This window comes from Stegostoma tigrinum, chromosome 23, assembly GCF_030684315.1.
Source record: "Stegostoma tigrinum isolate sSteTig4 chromosome 23, sSteTig4.hap1, whole genome shotgun sequence".
Taxonomy (NCBI): domain Eukaryota; kingdom Metazoa; phylum Chordata; class Chondrichthyes; order Orectolobiformes; family Stegostomatidae; genus Stegostoma; species Stegostoma tigrinum.
Window position 1 is genome coordinate 1,324,303 of NC_081376.1, and position 22,591 is coordinate 1,346,893.

The 22,591-nt window shown below is 41.4% G+C and overlaps 1 protein-coding gene across 1 annotated transcript in view; it reads left to right on the forward strand.

Moving 5' to 3' along the window:
* Positions 1 to 22,591, forward strand: part of znf598 (zinc finger protein 598) — a 56,967-nt gene that overhangs the window by 8,804 nt on the left and 25,572 nt on the right. The window contains exons 4-9 of the mRNA XM_048552296.2: positions 2,185 to 2,396; positions 4,360 to 4,577; positions 7,376 to 7,478; positions 13,516 to 13,700; positions 18,313 to 18,388; positions 21,405 to 22,138. Of these exons, the coding sequence (XP_048408253.1) occupies positions 2,185 to 2,396; positions 4,360 to 4,577; positions 7,376 to 7,478; positions 13,516 to 13,700; positions 18,313 to 18,388; positions 21,405 to 22,138 (1,528 nt within the window). The remainder of the gene's footprint in view (positions 1 to 2,184; positions 2,397 to 4,359; positions 4,578 to 7,375; positions 7,479 to 13,515; positions 13,701 to 18,312; positions 18,389 to 21,404; positions 22,139 to 22,591) is intronic.

A 22,591-nucleotide genomic window follows, 5' to 3' on the forward strand; every position in this document is an offset into this window, starting at 1 on the left:
GTTTTAAAAAAAATGCCTCTCGTATCTTTTTAAAAACCCCTGCTTAAATATGTGCCCCCTAAGTCTGGAAATTCCCCATTGTAGGAAAAAGGCCATTAACCCTATCTATACCCCTCATAATTTTATAAAGTTCTATAACGTCACCTCTCAACTTGCTATGCTCCAGTGAAAAAAAGTTCCAGCCTTTCTTGAGAAGTCAAGCCTTCCACACAAAGGTAACATCTTAGTAAATCTCAGGTTCATAGTATCCTCATAACTGAGTGACTAGAACTGGACACAGTACTCCAGAAGAAGTCTCGCCAATGTCCTGTGCAACCTTAATGTGACTTCCCAACTCAAAAGACCGAGCGATGAAGGCAAGTGTGCTAAATACCTTCTTAACCACCCTGGCTGTGATACAAACTTCGAAGAATTATGTACCGAACCCCAAGGTCCCCCATTCTACAATACTACCCAAGGTTCGACAATTAATTGTATAAGTCATATCCCTGTTTGCTGTACCAAAGTGCAATACCTTGCATTTACCCAGACTGACCTCCATCTGATATTTTTCAGCCACTTGATCAAGATTTGTTTGTAATCTTAGCAAACCTTCTTAGTGTCTACAATGCCATCAATTTTGGTGTTATCCACTGATTTACTAACCATGCCTTCTATATTCTCAAACAAACCTCTTATATAAATGACAAACAAAGAAGGGTCCATAAACCTGCAAAATGCAAGAAACTTAAAACAAAAATTATCTTTTCGTGGAAACCAGCTCCAAAATTTATTTTGATAAAATGAATATCAGTGGATACTGGAGATCTGAAACGTGCAAAACCAGAAATTGCTGCAAGTCTGACAGCATCTGTGGTGAGGAAACAAAACAGGTCAGAAAGAGGATCACTGGACTTGATGTTAACTTCAGTGACAGACGAAATTAAATTCAAAAAATCCAAGATGGTGCCCTTGGGCAGGACAAATGAGAAAAGGGAATACATAATGAACAGTGGGATCCTTGGCAGGACCAAGGTTTCTGACCTTGGTGTGCATGCTCACAGTTCCTTTGAGGTATCAGGGCAGGTGCATAAAGTGATTCAGAAGGCAATGCTAGACTTTATTAGATGAGGCACAGAGTTTAAGAGCTGTGGACTTATGCTGGAACTGTGCACAACATTGATTTGGCTGCAACCAGAGTATTGTGTGCTGTTCTGGAATCCAAGGATGGGAGGAAAGCAGTAGCACTGGAGAGAATGCTGAGGAGATTTACCAGGATGTTGCCTGGGCTGGAGAGTTACAGTTCTGAAGAGACATTGGCCGGGATGGGTTTGTTTCCCTTGGAGCAGAGGAGATTGAAAGGAGACATAATTGAGATGAGTAAAATTGAGGGTTCTGGTTGGAGTAGACGGGAAGAAATTTTTCCATTGTTGGAGGGGTTAGTGGCAAGGGGCCTTAGATTTAAGGTAAAGTACAAAAGCTTTAGGGGCACAGTGAAGAAAGCGTTTTCACTCTGGTGATATGAATCTGGCATTGTAATGGTAGCAGAGGCAGAAAATCTAACATTTGAATATTTAGATGTGCATTTGTGATGCCAAGGCATACAGGTTATGGATCAAGTGCTAGAAAACTGGATTAGAATAGGTGTCATATTTTTAACTAGCATGGATGCAATGTGCCAAAGGACCTTTTTGCTCTACTGTAGATGCACTGTATGATTCTGACTCTGTATATATCCCTTCTCAACGTCTTACAATTACCCTGCCGCCATAGTTAATTGCCCTTTTAAAGGCTTCTAAAGAGTTTGTCAATTATTATATTGCCTTCGTAACTTCAGTATATTTCATACACTCAAACATTTGTGAATGGTTCCACACATTTCATCATTTTTCTTATCTGTGGAGGCAATTCTTGCCTGACATCCCCTTAAATAATACATCTCGTATTTAGCTTTTTTAACTCTTAATGCACTTGTTGAGGTACATACTATTGAGGTACATGGGTGCTATGGCCTCTATATGATAAATTGCTTTGAGTATGAAAAATCATTTGGTTCAGGAACAATTTTCCTGACATCTCCAGATTATTGCTGTTTCACTTTGCCTCACTGTTGTAGCAGTTGCTAAATAAGGGCCTTTATTTGCTGCAATATAGAACAGTATTACATCATTGTGATTAAGATTTCATCAATTTTTTTCTCCTTAGATTTTTACCTATGAACGCAAATGGTATAATCGGAAAGATCTTGCACGCCATCGAATGCATGGTGACCCAGATGATACTTCACATCGTGGGCATCCTTTGTGCAAGTTCTGTGATGACCGCTACCTGGATAATGATGAACTGTTGAAACATTTAAGAAGGGACCACTATTTCTGTCACTTCTGTGATTCTGATGGTGCTCAAGAATATTATAGGTGAGTAGAGAAAGACTTTGATTGCACTTTGACAACAGCCATTGTAGTATCGAAAATCAATGCATATCAAACTGACACCCTTCCATGTTCAATTCTAAATTACAGAGCCATTGTAATCAAAAGTAACCTATCATATTAGAATTGAAAGGATTGAGCTTAGTAAGGACAAGGTGTTATCAATTCTAGAAGGTGTCAAGGTAGTTAAATCCCCTGGCCTGGATGGGATTGTTCTGAGGTTTCTCTGGGAAGCTAGGGAGGAAATGGCAGAGCCTTTGGCCTTGATCTTTGAGTTATCATTGTCTACAGGTTTAGTATCAGAGGACTGGAGGATTGCAAATGTTGTGCCCTTGTTCAAGAAGGGCAGGAGAGATGACCCAGGTAATTACAGACCAGTGAACCTTATCTCTGTTGTAGGAAAAGTTTTGGAAAGGATTATAAGAGATAGTCAACTTGGTTTTGTCAAGGGCCCGTCGTGTCTCACAAACCTCATTGAGCTTTTTGAGAAGGTGACCAGGCATATGGATGAGAGGAGGGCAGTTGACGTGGTGTACATGGACTTCAGTAAAGCGTTTGATAAAGGTCCGCATGATAGGCTATTGGAGAAAATGCGGAGGTATGGGATTGAGGGAGATTTAGCAGTTTGGATTAGAAACTGGCTTTCTGTAAGAAGGCAACGAGTGGTGGTTGATGGAAAATATTCAGCCCGGACTCTGGTTACTAGTGGTGTGCCTCAAGGATCTGTTTTGGGACCGCTGCTGTTTTGTCATTTTTATAAATGACTTGGATGCAGGCATAGGTGGATGGATTAGTAAGTTTGCAGATGACACTAAAGTCGGTGGAGTGGTGGACAGTGTGGAAGAATGTTGCAGGGAGACTTGTATAAACGGCAGAATTGGGCTGAAAGGTGGCAAATGGAGTTCAATGCACATAAATGTGAGGTGATTCACTTGGGAAAGAATAATAGGAAGGCCGAATAGTGGGTCAGTGGGAAGATTGTTGGTAGTGTGGATGTGCAGAGGGGAGTTCCAGAGCCATGATGTCATGCTGCAACTGTACAAAACGCTAGTGCGGCCTCACTTGGAATATTGCGTATAGTTCTGGTCGCCCCATTACAGGAAAGATGTGGAAGCATTGGAAAAGGTGCAGAGGAGATTTACCGGGATGCTGTCTGGTCTGGAGCGAAGGTCTTAAAGAGGAAAGGCTGAGGGACTTGGGTCTGTTCTCATTGGACAGAAGGCAGCTAATAGAAACATACAGGATGATCAGAGGATTGGATAGAGTGGACAGTGAGTCTTTTTCCTAGGATAATGACCTGGGCTTGTACACGGGGGGCATAGCTGCAAATTGAGGGGTGATAGATTTGAGACAGATGTCAGAGGCAGGTTCTTCACTCAGAGTGCTAAGGGTGTGGAATGCCCTGCCAATGTAGTTAACTCAGCCACATTTGGGGCATTTAAACAGTCCTTGGATAAGCATATGGATGATGATGGGATAGTGTAGGGGGATGGGCTCACTTCGTTCACAGTTCGAGGGCTGAAGGGCCTCTTCTGTGCTGTATCGTTCTATGTTCTACCTTGTATGACTGTATCTGCTGCTATTCATCATTTGTGGCCACAAATTTCACTCCATGTCAAACCTTAAAAGATTTTCGTTTTTGTTTGTAATTATCTCCCTTTGTATTGAAGTCTCATAATAAAGTGTCGTTGCGAATTCAATCATGAATTCAATCCTGTCCTTAATTGAGGAAGCTCCAGTTAAAGCCTCTGGACAATTGCTGGCAGAAACTGTCGGTGAACTATTTTTTATCCCAAGTTCCATTTTTCAGGAGGTCAATTATTGAATCTTTTGCTATTACCACTCTGAACAATTCTGGGACACTTCTGATTTGTACGATAATGCTCTAAACAGTTCAACACTTGACTATTGGAAAATTAACTAAAATTGTTAATTTCTTTTGTTGTAGTGATTATGATTATCTTCGCGATCATTTCCGTGAGAAGCACTATCTGTGTGAGGAAGGGCGTTGTAACACTGAGCAGTTTACTCATGCTTTTCGCTCAGAGATTGATTACAAAGCACATAAGGCTACCTTTCATAGCAAAAGCAGAGCAGAGGCCCGACAGAATAGACAGATAGATCTCCAATTTAACTATGTTCCTCGGCATCAAAGACGGAATGAAGGTAAGAGTTATTCTGGTTTCAGTATTAGTTGTATCTTGTGCTTTAATAACACTTTATGCAACGGGAATGCAGTTTACAGCCAAATGAGAAGCATAAAGTCATCCTGTTTGTAAAACAATTAACTTTTCTCACCTCCTGTTTATGCTTCAAAGATTGGTTGCATTTTAAGCCCTAAGAAAGGAATTGAAGCACAAGAAATTAAGGCCATTGGAGAAATTTGAGACCAGTGAAGGGGGTCTAAGTCATTTGTTTAATGGCAGGTTCAACACCACCTGATACGTGCTTTTTCTGCTCTTTTCTTGCACGCATCAACATCTTTCTATAATTATTTCCCAAGTGGCATTGAGTGGTTTTAAGAGTAATTTGTTGCAAAGTGCTTTAGTGTTCTTCATATTCTGATAAACTGGGTGGAAGAAATCAGTGTGGAAAAATTCCTTCTAATTTTCTTAAGTCAGCTGAGTGTTGATTTGTCAATTTGGCTACGATGAAAATTTTCTCCACTTAAATTTCTCTGTTTAGCCGCTATATTCCTGTACTTGCAACAACGTAAAATTAAAATACTCAAAGACCATCAGTCAATCCCAGTAGTTCCTAAGCAGACTTTGAATAATCAATACGAGTTGCCAACATAGACAAAAGATTTAACAATTTATTAATGATGCATCCAAAGCAGAACATAGTTAAACCACAAGATCACCTAATTTCTGTGGTTTAAACCTTATCGTCCTCAATTCTAGCCCCCCATTCTTGATGATTGGTAAATTGGTAGACACAGTTAAGGGACAAATGAAGAGGGGTTAAAAAATGTGATGTGTCACTAGCCAATTCTCTCAAGTAGGCTCGGGGCCCATAATGCCTCTGACATATTGTATTATGTCTTCTTTCTGAGGACGCTGCATGCAAATAGTTTCCGTTAGGCTCTGAAGAATATTTTAATTCTTATAACTGCAGTTCTATTTCCTGATATTTCAATAGCTGATAACTGAAGAATGGGCAGGAAGGTTTCAAAACTTCAAGTGTAGCATCGACAGCTATAAACTCTTCCTAATCCAGCCATAGTCCAAAAACCAATTCAAACACTGGTTTCTCCCTGCCAGACAGTATATGGTTCTACGAAGTTATAGTTAACATTCAGTATTTATTCAATAATATTCAAATAAAGGATCAACAGACATTTGGATAGTCATGGTCGAATTAGGATAGTTAGCATGGGAAGTCATGTCCGACAAATGTTTGAGTTTTTCAAAGGGATAACCAAGAGGATAGATGAGGGTAGAGCAGTGGATGTTGTCTATGTGGGCTTTCGCAAGGCCTTTGGCTAGTCAAGTGTTTTCAAATAAACCTGTTGGACTACAACCTGTGATTTCTGACCTTATCAAAAATAAATAAGCATTTTATAAACACAGGTTGCTGCTTGCAGTCCAAAGGTCAGCTCACAGCTCAAAACCAAAAATTTTGATTTAAACAAAAGCATAGAAGTCAATAGGGATTCTAACAGTTAGAAATTGCCAAAGGGCCCAGGAATTGCTGTGACTTGTGAATCTCCACAGATTGCTGGACAATTTCCAGTGTTCCACCATAAGCCTCAAAATTGTAAACAAAAAGTGAACTGACCCTCATTGTGGATTTGTACCACTAATATAGATGAACCTCAATACATCTATTTAAAGGCTGGTAAATTGGTTACAGAAATCCTGTCTAGTGATGTAATTTATGGTTCTGAGAAGCCACTAGCCCTTGGAGGCTCAAAAAGGGAGCAGATCAAGCCGGAGAGAGAGAGGGGGAGAGAGAGAGAGAGAGAGAGAATGTGATCAGAGATAGTGAACTGCAGATGCTGGAGAATTCGAGATAACAAAGTGTGGAGCTGAATGAACACAGCAGGCCAAGCAGCATCTTGAGGGCACAAAAGCTGACGTTTCAGGCCTAGACCCTTCCGAAACGTCAGCTTTTGTGCCCCTAAGATGCTGCTTGGCCTGCTGTGTTCATCCAGCTCCACGCTTTGTTTTCGCAGATGAAGCTGGAGTTCTGTTGGCAGTAAATTGCAACTGTGAAGGATTTAGATTTTTTTTTTGTCAATTCTTTTCCTGTCCTCAAATGGAGTCCTGTTACTTTCAAAACATAATTTTTCCTACAAGTCACCCCACTTCTTTTGGCCATTATGGCCTGTTTCTTTCTCTATTCCAAGATTTTATTAAGGAGACCGTTGAACCCAAAGCTTGAGATCCTAGAATACCCCATTGACATCTGTATTTCTGGCAATGTTTATTAATATACAGTCTGCATCTGCCAAAATGGGGCAGTTAAAAACTCAAAATCCATGGCACTCTGTGCAAGTAGACCTGTTCTGGGTTTTTCCAGCCATTACCCTCATGTAATTGTCTATTTCGTGATGATGTATTGCTTTCCAAATTATAGAATTATGCTTGCAAATAATATATCTCAAGGATTTTGAATTGGTGCGGGACGGTGGCTCAGTGGTTAGCACTATAGCCTCACAGCGCCAGGGACCCAGGTTCGATTCCAGCCTCTGTGCGGAGTTTGCGCGTTCTCCCCGTGTCTGCGTGGGATTTCTCCAGGTGTTCCGGTTTTCTCCCACAGTCCAAAGATGTGCAGGTGAGGTGGATTGGCCATGCTAAATTGCCCATAGTGTTCAGGGGTGTGTGGGTTATGGGATTACAGGGGGATGGGTCCAGGTGGTTTGCTCCAAGGGGCGGTGTGGACTCGTTGGGCCGAAGGGCCTGTTTCCACACTGTAGGGAATCTAATCCTAAAAAAATTACATTTCGCATTTGACTACAGGTACGGTGAGTGGAGATGATTATGAAGAAGTGGATAGATTTAATAGAAGGGGAGGCCAAAACCGTGCAGGACAAAACCGCAGAGGCAGATGGAAGTACACCCGGTATGTAGAATAATTAGAAACCATCTATGACATGCCTTCATTCATAAAGGTCTGAGTAAACATACAATTTATTGTTGTTGTTTCAAAGTGTCGCTGCATTAAGTACCACCTGTGCTTAGTAACAGCGGTGTGTGCCATCTACAAGATACACTGCAGAGTTCACCAAAGATGCTTGGACTGCACCCTCCAAAGCCACAGGCTCTTCTATGTAAAGGCAAAGGGCAGCAAATACATGGGAACATCACCTGCATGTTCCCCTCCCAGCCACACAACATCCTGACTTCTCCTTCACTGTCTCTGGATCAAAATCTTGTACTTCTGTCTCCAAGAACGTAGTCACAAAATAACACAGCATGGAAACAGGCCCTTCAACCCCAACTGGTCCATGCTGACCATGGTGCCCTCTCAACTAGCTCCAATTGCTTGCATTTGGTCCATATCCCTCTTAAACCCTTCTCCTCCATGTACCTATCAAAATGATTTTTAAATGCTGCTATTGTATCTGCCTCAACCACTTTTTGTCTGGCAGCCCATTCCTTACATACCACTCTCTGCGTGAAGCAGTTGTCCCTCAAATCCTCCTTAAATCTATGCCCTTTAGTTTTCAATTCCCCATCCCTGAGGAAAACAGACAGTATGTATTCATCCTATCTATGCCCCTCATGATTTTATACACCTCAATAAGGTCATCCCTCATTCTCCAACGTTCCAAAGAATAAAGTCCTGTCGTCACCAACCTTTGCCAGAACTAGCAGGCCTAAGTTATAGCGAATGTCCTCGTAAATCGTCTTCACACACTTTCCAGTTTAACTATGTCTGTCTTATAACAGGGTGACCAGAACTGGACGTAATACTCAAGTGTGGCCTCACTGACGATTTATACAACTGTGACACGACATCCCAACTCCTATAAAGATCCCTCTAATTTTTGATGACCACCTTCGCTATCAACAGTACCTCCAAATTTAGTATCATCTGCAAACTTACAAATCATGCCTTGTACGTTCTCATCCAGATCATTTATATAAATAACAAAGATCCCAGCACCGACTCCTGTGGCACACAGGCCACAGGCCTCAAGTCCGAGAAACAACCTTCAACCATTACCCTCTGCTTCCTACCATTGAATTTTGAAACCAATTAGCTAGCTGTCCCTGGATTCCATGCAACCTAACTTGTGTGACTAGCCTGCCATGCGGGACCTTGTCAAAGGCCTTACTGAAATCCATACAGACGTTGCCCTACCCTGACCCATCTTCTTGGTTACCTCTTCAAAAAAACTCTAAAAGATTTGTCAAGCATGACTTAGTGCGCACAAACCCATGCTGACTATCCAGATGTTGGTTGATCCTGTGGCTCCACAAATGGGTGGCCATGCTGATCTTTGAGGGGACTTATTCCCTCCCTAGCCACCCTTTTACTCTTAATTTAACTATAGAACCCTTTGTGATTATCTTTAAGCATATCTGCCAGATCTGTCTTATCCCTCCTTTTGCTCATCTGATTGACCTCCCGCACTTTTTATAGTCATGTAGTGACTCACTTGAGCCCAGTAGCTTAAACTCAATGTATGCTGTCTTTTTCCTTACCAGGGCCTCAATATCCCTCGTCGGCCAGGGATCCCTAAACCTGCCAGCTTTTCCCTTTTCCCTCTTGGGAAAGTGTTATGGTCACTGTCACATGCTTCAGTCACTTGCCTGACCTTCCTCCCTAAGTGGAGGTCCAGTGTTGCACCCTCCCAAATAGGCTCCTGTACCTACTGATTTAAGAAATTGCCTTGGGCACATTTGACAAATTTCACCCTGTCTAGGGAATTTCACATTCTGGGTGACCCAGTCAATTCAAGGGAAATTAAAATCTCCAACCAATACTACCCTATTATTCCTACGGGTGTCTGCAGTCTCTCTACGTGTTGCTCCTCTAGTACCCAGTGGCTATTTGGGGTTCTATAATATAGTCCCAACAGAGTGACCACCTGCTTGTTTCTGAGTTCTAACCATATCGCCTCATTTGATGACTCCTTAAGAATGTCCTTTCTAAGCACTTGTTACATTCTCCCATATCAAAAGAGCAACTCCTCTTTCCTTGCTTATTTGTACTTCTGTCATGTCTGTATCCTGGAACATTGAGCTGCCAATCCTGCCCTTCTCTTGGCAATATTTCTGTTATGGTTGAAATATCCCAGTCCCCAGAGTCAATCCATGCTCTGAGCTCATCTGCCTTACCAGTCAGGCCTCGTGTGATGAAACAAATACCATTTAAACCAGAAGTTTTTTTTCTCTTCTCTTCTCTTCCCCCGCCCCCCCCCCCCCCCCTTGCCCCCCCGGGCCTAGCATTATTGGAACCCCTGTGCTTCAAGTGCATCCTGCCCCTCTTGTACAGGTCACCTGCATCCAAAAAGAGATGTGGACTGCAGTGAAGCTAACAGTCATACAGCATGAAAACCAACCATAATCCCAAGCTAAACTCATTCCACTTAGCTGTGCTTGTCGCAGACCCCTTGAAACATTTCTTATTCATGTCTGTATCTAAATGTCTTTCAAATGTTGTAACTGTACTTGCATCCACCATTTCCTCCAGAAGATAAACATGAGGTGATGCATTTTGGAAGGTCAAGTACAGTGGAAATTGTGCAGTGAACCCTTAAGCTGAACCCTTAGGAGTATCAATGTGCAGAGGATTCTGTGTTAGCAGGTCCACACATCACTGAAGGAATTGCAGCTAGATGAGGTAGTAAGAAAAAAAGGCCGATGGCATGCTTGCCTTCATTGGAAGGGGCATTGAGTATAAGGATAGGCAAGTTACACTGCAGCTTTATAGAACTTTAGTTCGGGCACCCTTGGAATATTGTCTACAGTTCTGGCCACCACACTAGCAGAAGGATGTGGATGCTTTGGAAAAGGTAGAGAAAAGGTTTACTAGGATGTTGCTTGGAATGGGAGATTTCAGCTGAAGAAAGGTTGAATAGATTGGGTATGTTTCCACTGGAACGCAGAAGGTTGTGGAACAATGTGATAGAAGTTTTATAAGGTGGTAAATGACATGGATAGAGTGTAAAGCATGAGACTTTTTCCCATGGTGGACAGTCAATTACTAGGGCACACAAGGTGTTGGAAGGTTTGAGATGTGCGAGGCAAGTTTTCCCACACAAAGGATGGTGAGTGCTTGGAACATATTGCCATGAAAGGTGATTAAAGCCGATGCAATAGCAGCATTCAAGAAGCACCTGGACAAATACATGAATAGGAAGGGAACAGGAAGATATGGATCCTGTAAGTGAATAAAGTTTTAGTATGGAAGGGCAAAATATGGTGGTGCAGGGCTGTATTGTTCTTTGTTCATTCCACACGTGAACCACCTTGATTTCAGAAAAAAAAATGTATAGCATCCTTTTTCTTGTATCTTTCTCTTCTCACCTTAAAATATGCCCCTCGTCTGGAAATCCTCCACCCTCCCATTTCCACTTATCTGTACCCCTCATGATTTTAAAGACCTCTAAGGTCATATGTCGACCTCCATTGCTCCAGTGGAAAGCCATCCTATCTAGCCTCTCCTTATAACTCAAGCCCTCCATTCCTGGCAACATCCTGGTAAGTCTCTCTGAGCTGCCTTCAGCGTAATAATGTCCTTCCTGTAAAAGGGCAACCAGAACTGGACCCAGTACTTCAGAAGAGGCCTCACCAATGTCTCGTACAATCTCAGTGTAAGGTCCCAACTCCATACTCCAAGGTCTCAGCAATGAAGGCAGGCATGCAAAATGCCTTTTAACCATCCTCTCTATAATGTGATGCAAACTTCAAAGTATTATATACCTCAACCCCTAGGTGTCTCTGTTCTGCAACGTTGCCCAAGGCCCTACTATTAATTGTGTAAGTCTTGCCTTTGTTTTACCAAAATGCAAGTGACAAAATGCAAGTTATAGAGATATACAGGACAGAAACAGACCCTCCATCCAACTCATCCATGCCGACCAGATAGCCTATATAAATCTAGTCTCATTTGCCAGCACTTGGCCCATATCCCTCTCAACTTTTCATTTACACATCCAGATGCCTTTTAAATGTTAGCATACCAGCCTCCTCCACTTCTTCTGGAAGCTCATTCTGTGCACATACCACCCTCTGCATGGAAAAAGGTACCCCTTCAGCCCCTGTTATTCTATGCTCACTAGTTTTGGACTTCCCCAGCCCAGGGAAAAGACCTTGCCTATTTACTTTATCCCTGCCTGTCCTGTCTTTTAAACCTCTATAAGGTTACCCCTGAGCTTCTGGCACTCCAGGGAAAGTTGCCCCACCCTGTTCAGCCTCTCCCTATAGTTCTAACCCTCCAGCTCTAGCAACATCCTCAAATCTTTTCTGAACCCTTTCAAGTATAACAACATCCTTCCCACAGGAGGGACACCAGAATTGCATGCAGTACTCCAAAAGTGACCAAACCGATGTCCAATGTAGCCCAATTCCTATACGCAGTGCAGTGACCACTTAAAGCAAGCAGACCAAATGCCTTTACTATCCTAGATAACGAAATGTGAGGCTGGATGAACACAGCAGGCCCAGCAGCATCTCAGGAGCACAAAAGCTGACGTTTCGGGCCTAGACCCTTCATCACCTGAGATGCTGTTGGGCCTGCTGTGTTCATCCAGCCTCACATTTCGTTATCTTGGATTCTCCAGCATCTGCAGTTCCCATTATCACTGATACAACACGCCTTCACTATCCTGCCTACTTGTGACTCTACTTTTAAGGAACTGTGAACCTGCACTTCAAGGTCTCTCTCTCTTGTTCAACTGCACTTCCCTAAGTGTACAAGACTTGTCCTGACTTGCCTTTCCAAAATGCAGAATGTCACATTTATCTAAATTAAACTCCATCTGCCACTCCTCAGTCCATTGGTCCATCTGATCAAGATCCCCTTGTACTCTGAAGTAACTGCCTTCATTGTCCACTACACCACCAATTTTAGTGTCATCTGCAGTCTTACTAACCATACCTTCTATGTTCACATCAAATCATTCTCTTGTTGGTTATGAAATATATATCAAGTTCTTACTTCTGCGCTAATCTTGGGCTATTGGGAGTGTTGTTTCTTTTACTGTCACATCATAACATTTTGCGCCATCATTTCAATACATTCCGAAACTTGTATATTGTCCAGCAGAAGTTAATTGGCTTCACTCCGTTGTTTGATTAAATGATATAAATCAATGAAATGCTGACTCTAACCTTGTACTGAATCATACAATATCTGTTAAGCAGTGTACGCTGTCGTGTCCCAGATCAATTTTGCTCATAGTTTTAAATTCTGATCAAGTAACTTCTAGGTTTTTTTTTCTCCTTTTGGAAATTACACTTCACATGCCAATTTGTCTGTTCTATATCTACCTCTGTGGTCTGAATGATTTGATTGTCCTTGCTCTGCTATGTTGGGTGCAATCCTTAGACAGCATCTTCCAAACCCAAAACCACTGCCATTTGGAAGGCCAAGTGTAACAGATAATGGAAACACCACCGTCTGCATCTTCCCTTCCAAGCCACTTAAGACCCTGACTTGAAAAGATATTACCATTGCTTCAGTGTTGCTGCTTCAAGAATCCGGGAACTCCTTCCCTAATAGCCTTATGTATATAACAAATGGGCAGGAGTGGTTAAAGAAGGCAACTCAACACCACCTCTCAAGAACAACTCTGGTTGGGTAGTAAATGCTAACACAGTCAGTGACATCCACTACATTGATACTTTAAAAAAACTAGTTAACAATTTTGAATGGATTCGACTGTTTGGAAGAAATGTTTATGAAAGGTATTGAAACCTGAATTTCTTAATTGGTTTAAGGAATGAGAGTAAACACTCTAAAAGATCAGTAATAAAATTTATTTGATCTGAAAAGAAAATATCAAGCCTTAATAACAATTGTTGCTGCATTGTTATCGATCACCTGCAGATTCCAAAAGCCTCTGAAATGCTGGATGAGTGTCTCAACATTTTTTTTGTATAATTAATTCATTTGCTTTGTAACCAACTGGAACTTCGTTTTCTAGGGAGGAGGAAGATCGGGATGTTGCTGCTGCTGTTCGCGCATCTGTCGCAGCACAAAGGCAAGAGGAAAAGAAGCAGGCTGCTTTGAAAAAAGAAACCGATGATAATAAAAATAACCAGAGTGAAAGAGAGATGGATGATACCTGTAATGTGAAAAATACGGTTCAAACATCCAATGAAATGTCAGGTTGGTATTAGTTTTGTTCCTGTTTACTGTAGGACATGGGCAAGAGCAGTTTAAGATATGTCTGTATTTCTGATTTTGAATAAGCAGTACCATATACCGATTTTTTTTTTTTTTTCTTTTTTAAAAAAAAACGCTGCTAGTGAGTCTGATGTTAACTGGGGTTGTCCTGAAGAAAATGTTAGTGACTTGGATATTTCTAAGAACCTGCCAAAACGACCATTTGAGGGCTCTGAATTCTCTGACTAGTATGTGTGCGGACGCTCCCCCAAAAACCAAAACAAGCCCATCAACACCTGCAAAGTACAAGTGAGGATGATGATGCAAAATTTTCCACTTGTCCAGATGGGTACAGTTCCAGCTACACTCAGCAAGCCTGACGCCATCTTCTACAGAGCAGTCCACTTGATTAGCACCCATCTGCTACCTTACTCATTATTTCCCTCCCGCACAGCAGCAAAAGCCTGCACCAATTACCAAGTGTGCTTCAACTCACCAAGGCTCCTTCAGCATTCCGAACCTTTGATTCATACAACTTAGGAGGACAAGCCTAGCAAAGATGTGGCACGCCATGGAATTTGTCCCCCTTCTCCCAATGCCGCAAACTATCATGGAAGTTTATCACCATTGTATCACTCAGAGTATTAGACAAATCTTGGCGAGCACTTGCTGTCTGTCCCTAATTGGGTTAGATAGCAGTTAAGAGTCAGCTATGTTGCTTTGTGGTCAGGAGGTACATTTGAGACTGAGTAAGGATGGCTATTTCCTTCTCCAAAGGATATAAATCAGTTGGGTTTTTCCCAACAATCAATGTCATCATTGGACTCGGTTTTCGTTTAATTCAAATTCTATTATACGCCATGAAGGAGTTCAAACTCGTGTCCCTGGAATGTCTGGATTAATGGCATTGCAATAATGTCACCAGGCCATTGCCTCCCAGTGTAGTTCATGAAGGCACCTCACTACCTTCTCCCAGGGCAGTTAAGGATGGGCAATAAATACTGGCCTAGCCAATAATGCCTAAGTCCCATGGGCCAAAAACAACAGGAATTTATGGATTTTTATGTTTCTGTAAAATGTTTAATCATTTGCCATGTGAGGTTCAAAGTTGTGAAACAGTGGAAGTTTGAAATGGCTGAAAGGGTGATTAACTCGCAGATCATGAAGTACCTGTTTATGCAATTGCTTTGGCATGGAAAGGACACCAGTTTCTTTAATTTGGAGTTGTGGATTAACTTATATCATTAGCAAGTCTCCTGAATAGTCTGTGTTCTGACTGGGTTACTCAGAATTAATACTCCACAAAAGGGTCACTTCAGAATTTTGAGCTTTTTCCTGAAGGTCAAGAAAAATTGGCTTTCTACATAATTCCTCTCCTTTAGATTGGTGTGTTTAGTTGCTGTCTCTATCTCTTGAGCTAGTTGTATATTTACTTGCAATGGCTTCAGCCCGAGATTTATAATAGAGCAGGTTTTCAATATAGGAGTATATCAACAAGGATTGCAATATGTGTGGAAGCCCCATTTTCTTAATTGCAAGTTAACAAATACTAGCTCAGATAGAAAACTGTAATCATGACAAGTAATAGCAACCTAAATGATGAATAGTATTTGAGCTGGTTGACGGTTACAGGAAAATTAAGGAAACTGTTGAGACAAGTACAAACTGAAGCTAGTTTTTAAAAATGAGATGAGATATTTATATCTCTTTGGTCCCCCAACAGTGACTGGAGTAATGCTAGTTGTGCTCCTGTTGGGAGTGAGGGACCAGTTTGTTTTCATCCAGTGTAACTCCTGAAAAGGAATATTTTAAAATCAAGTGAACTGACGTTGCATGTTGGAGAATTACATTAAATTTCCAAGTTTTGAATTTAAATGGCAGAACTCCTTTCTGAGATCAATAAGATCAGAAGATCTGGATGTGAATGTACAAGGCATGATTTGTAAGTTCGTGGATGATACAAAATTAGGAGGTATCATTGATAGCAGAGAAGGTTATCAAAACTTAGAGGGATCTTGATCAGTTGGAAAATGGGCTAAGGATTTGCAAATGCAATTCAATACAGATAAGTATGAGATGTTGCATTGGGGAAAGTCGAACAAAGGTAGGACATGTACAGTAAATAGTAAGGTCCTGAGGAGAGTTGTGGAACAGAGGAACCTAGTAGCACATTTGCATAGTTTAAGAGCGCTGTCAAAGGTGGACACTGAAGAAGGCAGCATTTAGTATTCTGGCCTTCATTGAAGGCATTCAGTATAGGAGTTGGGACGTCGTGTATAAACCGTCAGTGAGGCCACGCTTGAGTATTGTGTCCAGTTCTGGTCACCCTGTTATAAGAAAGACCTAGTTAAACTGGAAAGTGTGCGAAGAGTATTTACAAGGACATTGCCAGAACTAGCAGGCCTAAGTTACAAGGAGAGGTTGGCCACGATAGGACTTTATTCTTGGAGTGTAGGAGAATGTGGTGTATAAAATCATGAGGGGCATAGATAGGATGAATGCATATAGTCTGTTTTCCTCAGGATGGGGAATTGAAAACTAAAGGGCATAGATTTAAGGAATTGAGGGGCAGCTGCTTCATGCAGAGATTGCTGTGTATAAGGAATGGACTGCTGGAGAAAGTGGTTGAGGCAGGTACAATAGCAGCATTTTTAAAAATAGATACATGGATGAGAAGGGTTTCGAGGGATATAGACCAAATGTAGGCAATTAGAGCTAGCTGAGAGGGCACCATGGACCAGTTTGGGTTGAAAGGCCTGTTTCCATGCTCTAATACGCTGACTATATGTGGAACAGAAGTAGGTTATTGTGCCTATCAAGTCTGCTCCACCATTCGGTGAGATGGTTGATCTGATAATCCTCTACATCATTATCTTGCCTTATCCCCCAACTCATGATTTAAAAATCTGTCTTGCTGTTGAATTCAAAATCGAATTTCTTTGCACGCACAATGCTCTGTGGACCAATTCCTCAAAAAAAGTTGTCTGTCTTTCTGCTGCCAAACCTGCTGAGTTTCAGCTCCTTTTTCAGGGTTTTTGAGATGATTTTTCTGATCCTGGTGCGATGCAGAATATCTTCTTCTCGGGCTTCATTCATGAGGGCCTTTTGCTGGCTTGCAGGAGGCACAAATGAAGTGATCCATATCTTAAAGATCTTGTGACTCACGAGTTTAAAAAAAGTTGAAAGCATCTGTGGAAGGAAAGGTGACCTAGTTTTCTTCAGACTTCAAGCACCTTTTTACTTCAGGTAACAGAGCTCTTGAGCTGAGAGGCCTAGAGGCTTTTCTATATCTTCTTTACAGCCCCAGGCTGTTAATCTACCTGAGAATGCAACACATAGTTGCTGGCAAGCTGAAAACCATTGTCATTGTCCTTGTCATGTCGTCATAACTGCTCCCTCTTGTACAGGTTGTTCACAACCATCCAGCGTTAGTTCATCTACAAACAGCACTTCAAAGACTGCTTGAACAAGCAGCAGTTGAAACTGTGCTGCAACAAGTTCCAAGTTACTTGCTATAGAAATATGTGGCAATCTTAGGTGTTTGAAGCCATTCTTTCTTCATTACTGCCCACAACTTAAAAAATATAGAAAAATAGACAGTCTTTACAAAATCCATCAGCAGACCTTCATCCTCACTATTCCTTTCCCACCTATTTCCATCATATACAAAATTTGGCTTTGGTTCATTCACATCTCTCATCCAAATACGTAATATTATTGTAAATAACTTTACCCCCCGCCCGGTGCTACTCTGGTTCTCATCAAACCCCTACGGTGTGGAAACAGGCTGTTCAGGCCAACAAGTCCACAGCATCCCACCCACAACCGTTCCCTTACATTTCCCATTGCAGGTTGCTATCCTGAAAATGTCCCCTTTATCCCAACTTCTTATTAGTCAGTCAGTCTTCTGTGCGTTCTGATATATTCCTCTGAACATGGTGGGCTGTTGGCTTATGTAGGTTCATATGCGATATTGTAATTGATGACTGGAAATCTGAATATTAACCCTTTTTAATGTTTTCTGCATTATTTGAAGAAACATAGAAAATAGGATGCTTTTCAGGCCTGCTGTACTGTTCATTAAGATAATGGCTATTCATTCAACTCAGGACCCTCTTCCTGCCTTGTCCCCATACCCTTTGATCCCTTCAGCCCTAAGAACTGATCAAGCTCCTTAAGTGTTTGGTGTTTTGACTTTGCCATGGAAAGCAGTTAAAGAATTCCACAGGCTTACCCTAATCCGCGTGAAGGATTTTTTTTCTTATCTCTGCTGTAAATAGTTTACCCTGTATTCTTAAACTGACCCCTATTTCTGGACTTCCTGATCACTGGGAACATCTATCCTTTGTTCACCCTATCTGGTTATGTTTGTAGGTCTCAATGGTATTTCACCCCTCTCCCATCCCACTGCAGCCACGAAGTGGATATAGTTGCCTTTATCCGCATTGTGTTGGACAAAGACTGATGACTAGAATACTAACTTTTTATGGTATTGTGTAACACTGTATACTATAACCATTAGAGCATAGCAACAGCCTTTGTTGGATTTCTTGTAACTAAGATTTACTGCCTCACTATCAAGGTATGAGTAAATTGGATGTAATTTGCCTTAAAGGTACCAAAGAAGCTGTCAAAAGTTCAAGACAAGAGAATCTCCAAGCAGTGGCCACAACTGCTCTGTCTAACCCAAGGTATAGAATGGTAGTTACATATTTCAAAAAGTACATTTTTTTATATGCCACTTGCAACAAAAAAATTCAGGTGTTTTGTGAAGATTCCAAGGTGGCTTCATTTTAGTTTCAGTTTATAAAATATCCAAATCCTGTAGGTTAGCAACAGTAATTAGTGATAGGCAGGAAATGCTGATTTTTAGCAAAACCCTGATCCTATTAATAATTTTTTCTAAAATCAGTGATTTAGCTTCCAGTGAAAAGAGAATTTCATAGGTTCCCCAACCTCAGTGAATTTCTCATAGCAGTCTGAAGTGACCACAGTGTTTTCTGATAGCATACTTGCTTTGACCCCAGAACAAGAAGTTATGATTTTCTTTGCTTTGTGGATGTCACTGGCAAGTCTAGCCTTTGCTGCCGATCCCTAGATGCCATTCGTTTGAGTGGCTTGCATTTCAGAGGGCTGTTAAGAATCACCAACATTGATGGTCTGGTGTCACATTTAGTCCAAACCAGGTAAGATGGCAGATTTATTTCCCTAAAGAGCATTATTGAAGCGGATGGGATTTTTAATTATTTTTAAATTCCAGGTTTATTCACTGAAATCAAAATTCAGCATTTGCCTTAGCATTTGATCCAATGTCTGTACAAAATCAGCTTCGGCGATGTGGCCTCCCCTACATCAGGGAAACCCAAGTGGAGGCTTGGGGACCGCTTTGTGAAACAACTATGCTCTGTTCACGACAAATGACTGCCCCTCCCAGCCACGAACCATTTCAACTACCCCTCCCACTCCTTTGACATGTTTATCATTGGGCCTCCTGCACTGCCACAATGATGCCAACCAAAGGTTGCAGGAACAGTGCCTCATATTTTGCTGGGGAACCCTGTAGCCCAATGGTATCAATGTGGACTTCACAAGCTTCAAAATCTCCCTGCCCCTGACTGCATCGCAGAACCAGCCCAGCTCGTCCCTGTCTCCAACCCTGTCTTTCCTCCCACCTATCCACTCCTCCCTCAAGCCCCACCCCCATCTGACCTACCTGCCTCCTTGACCTGTCAGTCCTCCCTGGACTTAACTATCCCCTCCCTAACTCCCCACCTACATTCTCTCCTTTACTGGCTCCATCCCCGCCTCTTTGACCTGTCTGTCTCCTCTCCATCTATCTTCTCCTTTATCCGTGTTCTGTCCACCTCTCTTTCCCCCCCCCCCCCCTCCCTATTTATTTCAGAAACCCCTTCCCCTCCCCCATTTCTAAAGAAGGGTCTAAACCCGAAATGTCAGTTTTCCTCCTCCTCTGATGCTTCTTGGCCTGCTGCGTTCATCCAGCTCTATACCTTGTTATATCAACTTCGGTGACTAGTCCAGTGACAACAGCACTGTGTAACAGTGAAATTAACAAGAGTTTGCCCATGTATGCCAGTTCTAAGGGTTACTTGCAGAGCACACTTCTTATGAAATCTTAGTTGTTTCCCTTGGTAGAGAACAGTTAGAAGTGTGTTTGAGGCCTCGGAAGGCCTCTGATTTTCTTCTCTGTTGTGGGTGGTTCCTGGTAATTTTTTTAACCCTTTAAGGCTTATTTACTGATTACTACTACTTTTTGTGTCACAATCCATCAAGGATCATAAGGTATGGAAACCAGCCCTTCAGCCCAACTAGACCACTCTCTAACCATTTGCCCAAACTAAACTAGTTCCACCTGCCAGCATTTGGACCATATCCCTCCAAATTTTTCCTGTTCATTGTCTTATCCAAAAGTCTCTTCAATGTTGTAGCTACCTGCATCCACCACTCACTGCCCCCTGCCCCCCCAGTTCATTGTACACGACCACTTTATATACAAAGAGAAAAGTTGCCCCATGTCTTTTTTTAAAATCTTTCCCCTCTTGCGCTACTAGTATGCCCTCCAGTTTTGAACTCTCCTATCCTAGCAAAAATACCCCGTACCCCTCATGATTTTATAAACCTTTACAAGGTCACCCTTCAACCTCCTATGCTCCAGTGAAAAATGCCTCTGCCTATCCAGCCTCTCCTTATTACTCAAACTGTCCATTCCCAGCAACGTACTGGTAAATCTTTCCTGAATCCCCTCTAATTTAATAATATCCTATAGCAAAGTGACCAGAACAGTGCACAGTACTCCAGAAGAGGCCTCACCAATGTTGTGTACAACCTCGATATAATGTGCCAACTTCAAGATCTGGGCAATGAAGGCAATCACTGCCTTAACCACCCTGTCTACCTGTGATACACATTTCAAAGAATTATGTACCTGAATCCCATGTCTCTCCCATAGCACTACCCAGGGTCTGACCATTAATTAAATAAACTATGCAGAATCTTCTATTAATTTCAAACTCTGCAATCTTCCAATTTCTGTTTCCTCACCTGATTCAAACTAGATTAATCCTCATCTCTATTCCATTCTATGAATTATGAAGTTAGTTTTCTTTTGTTCTTCTGAAAGACCAGGGCTGTCTAAGTATCATTTGTTTCATCTATCATTTAATGAGCTGTATCTGTGTCTGATTTAAACTTCAAGCATTGTCCGTATGGCTGAGTGCCTTTTGTAGTTTGTCTGCCCCGAAGTTTTGGTTTCTAAAGTTTCAGAGCAAAAGGGAAGAAGGATCAGTTTTCACCTTGTTTTTTCTTTTGCGTTACAATTTCTGTTTTCAGTTAGGTCAGGTATTGTTCAAGTTTCTCTGTCTGCCATTTTAGTGTTAGCTCTTTAATTCTAATGTTTCAAAGTGCAAAAATTTATTTTGACTTAAGTTATTGAAACTACAAGTTTTTCTTACATTGCAGTATACCTTGCAAAGTGCATGAACCATAATCTAAATATTTACAGCACTCCTCCTTTTGTAGCAGTGAACCACAGACAAACACCAGATGCAACACTACATTTGAAATCCTTCAAGTTATTTAATTCTTATGGGATTTGATGAGATATGATCAGTCATTTAGTGCATTGGGAAGGAATCTGTAGATTTTTCTAGGCACACACTTATCTATAATTCAGTTTCTTTCATTTTGCAGTTCTAATCATTTAGTTCCTGTTCGCTTAAATGAAGAGGAATTTCCAAGCTTATCTGCTACAGCACAAGCCAGTACTGCAGGCCTTACTCCAACTTATACTTCTACAGCCAAGAAAAATACCACTTTTCAAGAGGAGGATTTTCCTGCCCTTGTGTCTAAAATTAAGCAACAAAAACCATCTACGACTACATCTGGATCTGCGTGGATTGCCGTTCCCGGCAAAAGTAGTTTTAAAACTGTCCATTCCAGCAGCAACAGTTCTAATCAGAATGCTAAAAAATCCTTATCAACTCATGGTGCAAAAGCAAAATCTAAAGCAGCTTTAAAGTCTGATAACGAGGAAGAAGATGATGGCAGTGGTTTGACAACTCAAGAATTCAGAAGTGCACCGACAATGCTAGATATTTCTTCTTTGTTAACAACTTCAGCACAGACTGTATGTAAGGTTGGCAAAAAGAAAAAAATAGGTGAAAAGCAAAATTCTTCTTCATCTCTTTGCATTGATACTGTAGTAAATAAAGCTCAAAAGGAGAATGTTCCAGAAATTAAACAGAGTGCACCAGTTACCAATGTGTTGAATGGTCACACTGACAAACTATGTCCTGAAAGTGCAAGTGTATGTACACTTAAGGAACCGCCAGGTTTTAAGAAATTCGAAGACAATCCAGGTCCTTTACCTGAAGAAGATTTTCCTGCACTTGGGAATCCAGTTTTACCAAAAATGCCACCTCCAGGTATGAATTTAAGTATTAAGGTGTAAATATGTTGAAGTTGAAATGATCATTTTTGGTATTATTTTGAATGATTTATTGTAAAGCATTAGAACATAGTACGACAGAAGATTAGGCCCTTCGGCCTACCATGTGTATGTGACTGGGATGCCATTCTAAGCATTGTTTTTAAACTTAAAATCAAGAGAGCTTGAGAGCAGCTTGTGCTCTTGAATGATTACATCCATTCTTTGTGTTATAAAATGGAGGCCCCTGCCAAAGGTTAACAACTTTATTTGGTGATGTGGTCAGAATTGATGCATTGTAGGAAAACTAAACATGCTGGTACCATTTGCAATGGGCAGCATAAGATATAAAGTACAGGACCACTGTAATAAACACTACATAAAGTCATTGTAATAAACTATTCACTATTCCCTTTATTTTACTTCACATTTAAATGTATTCAAACTATGA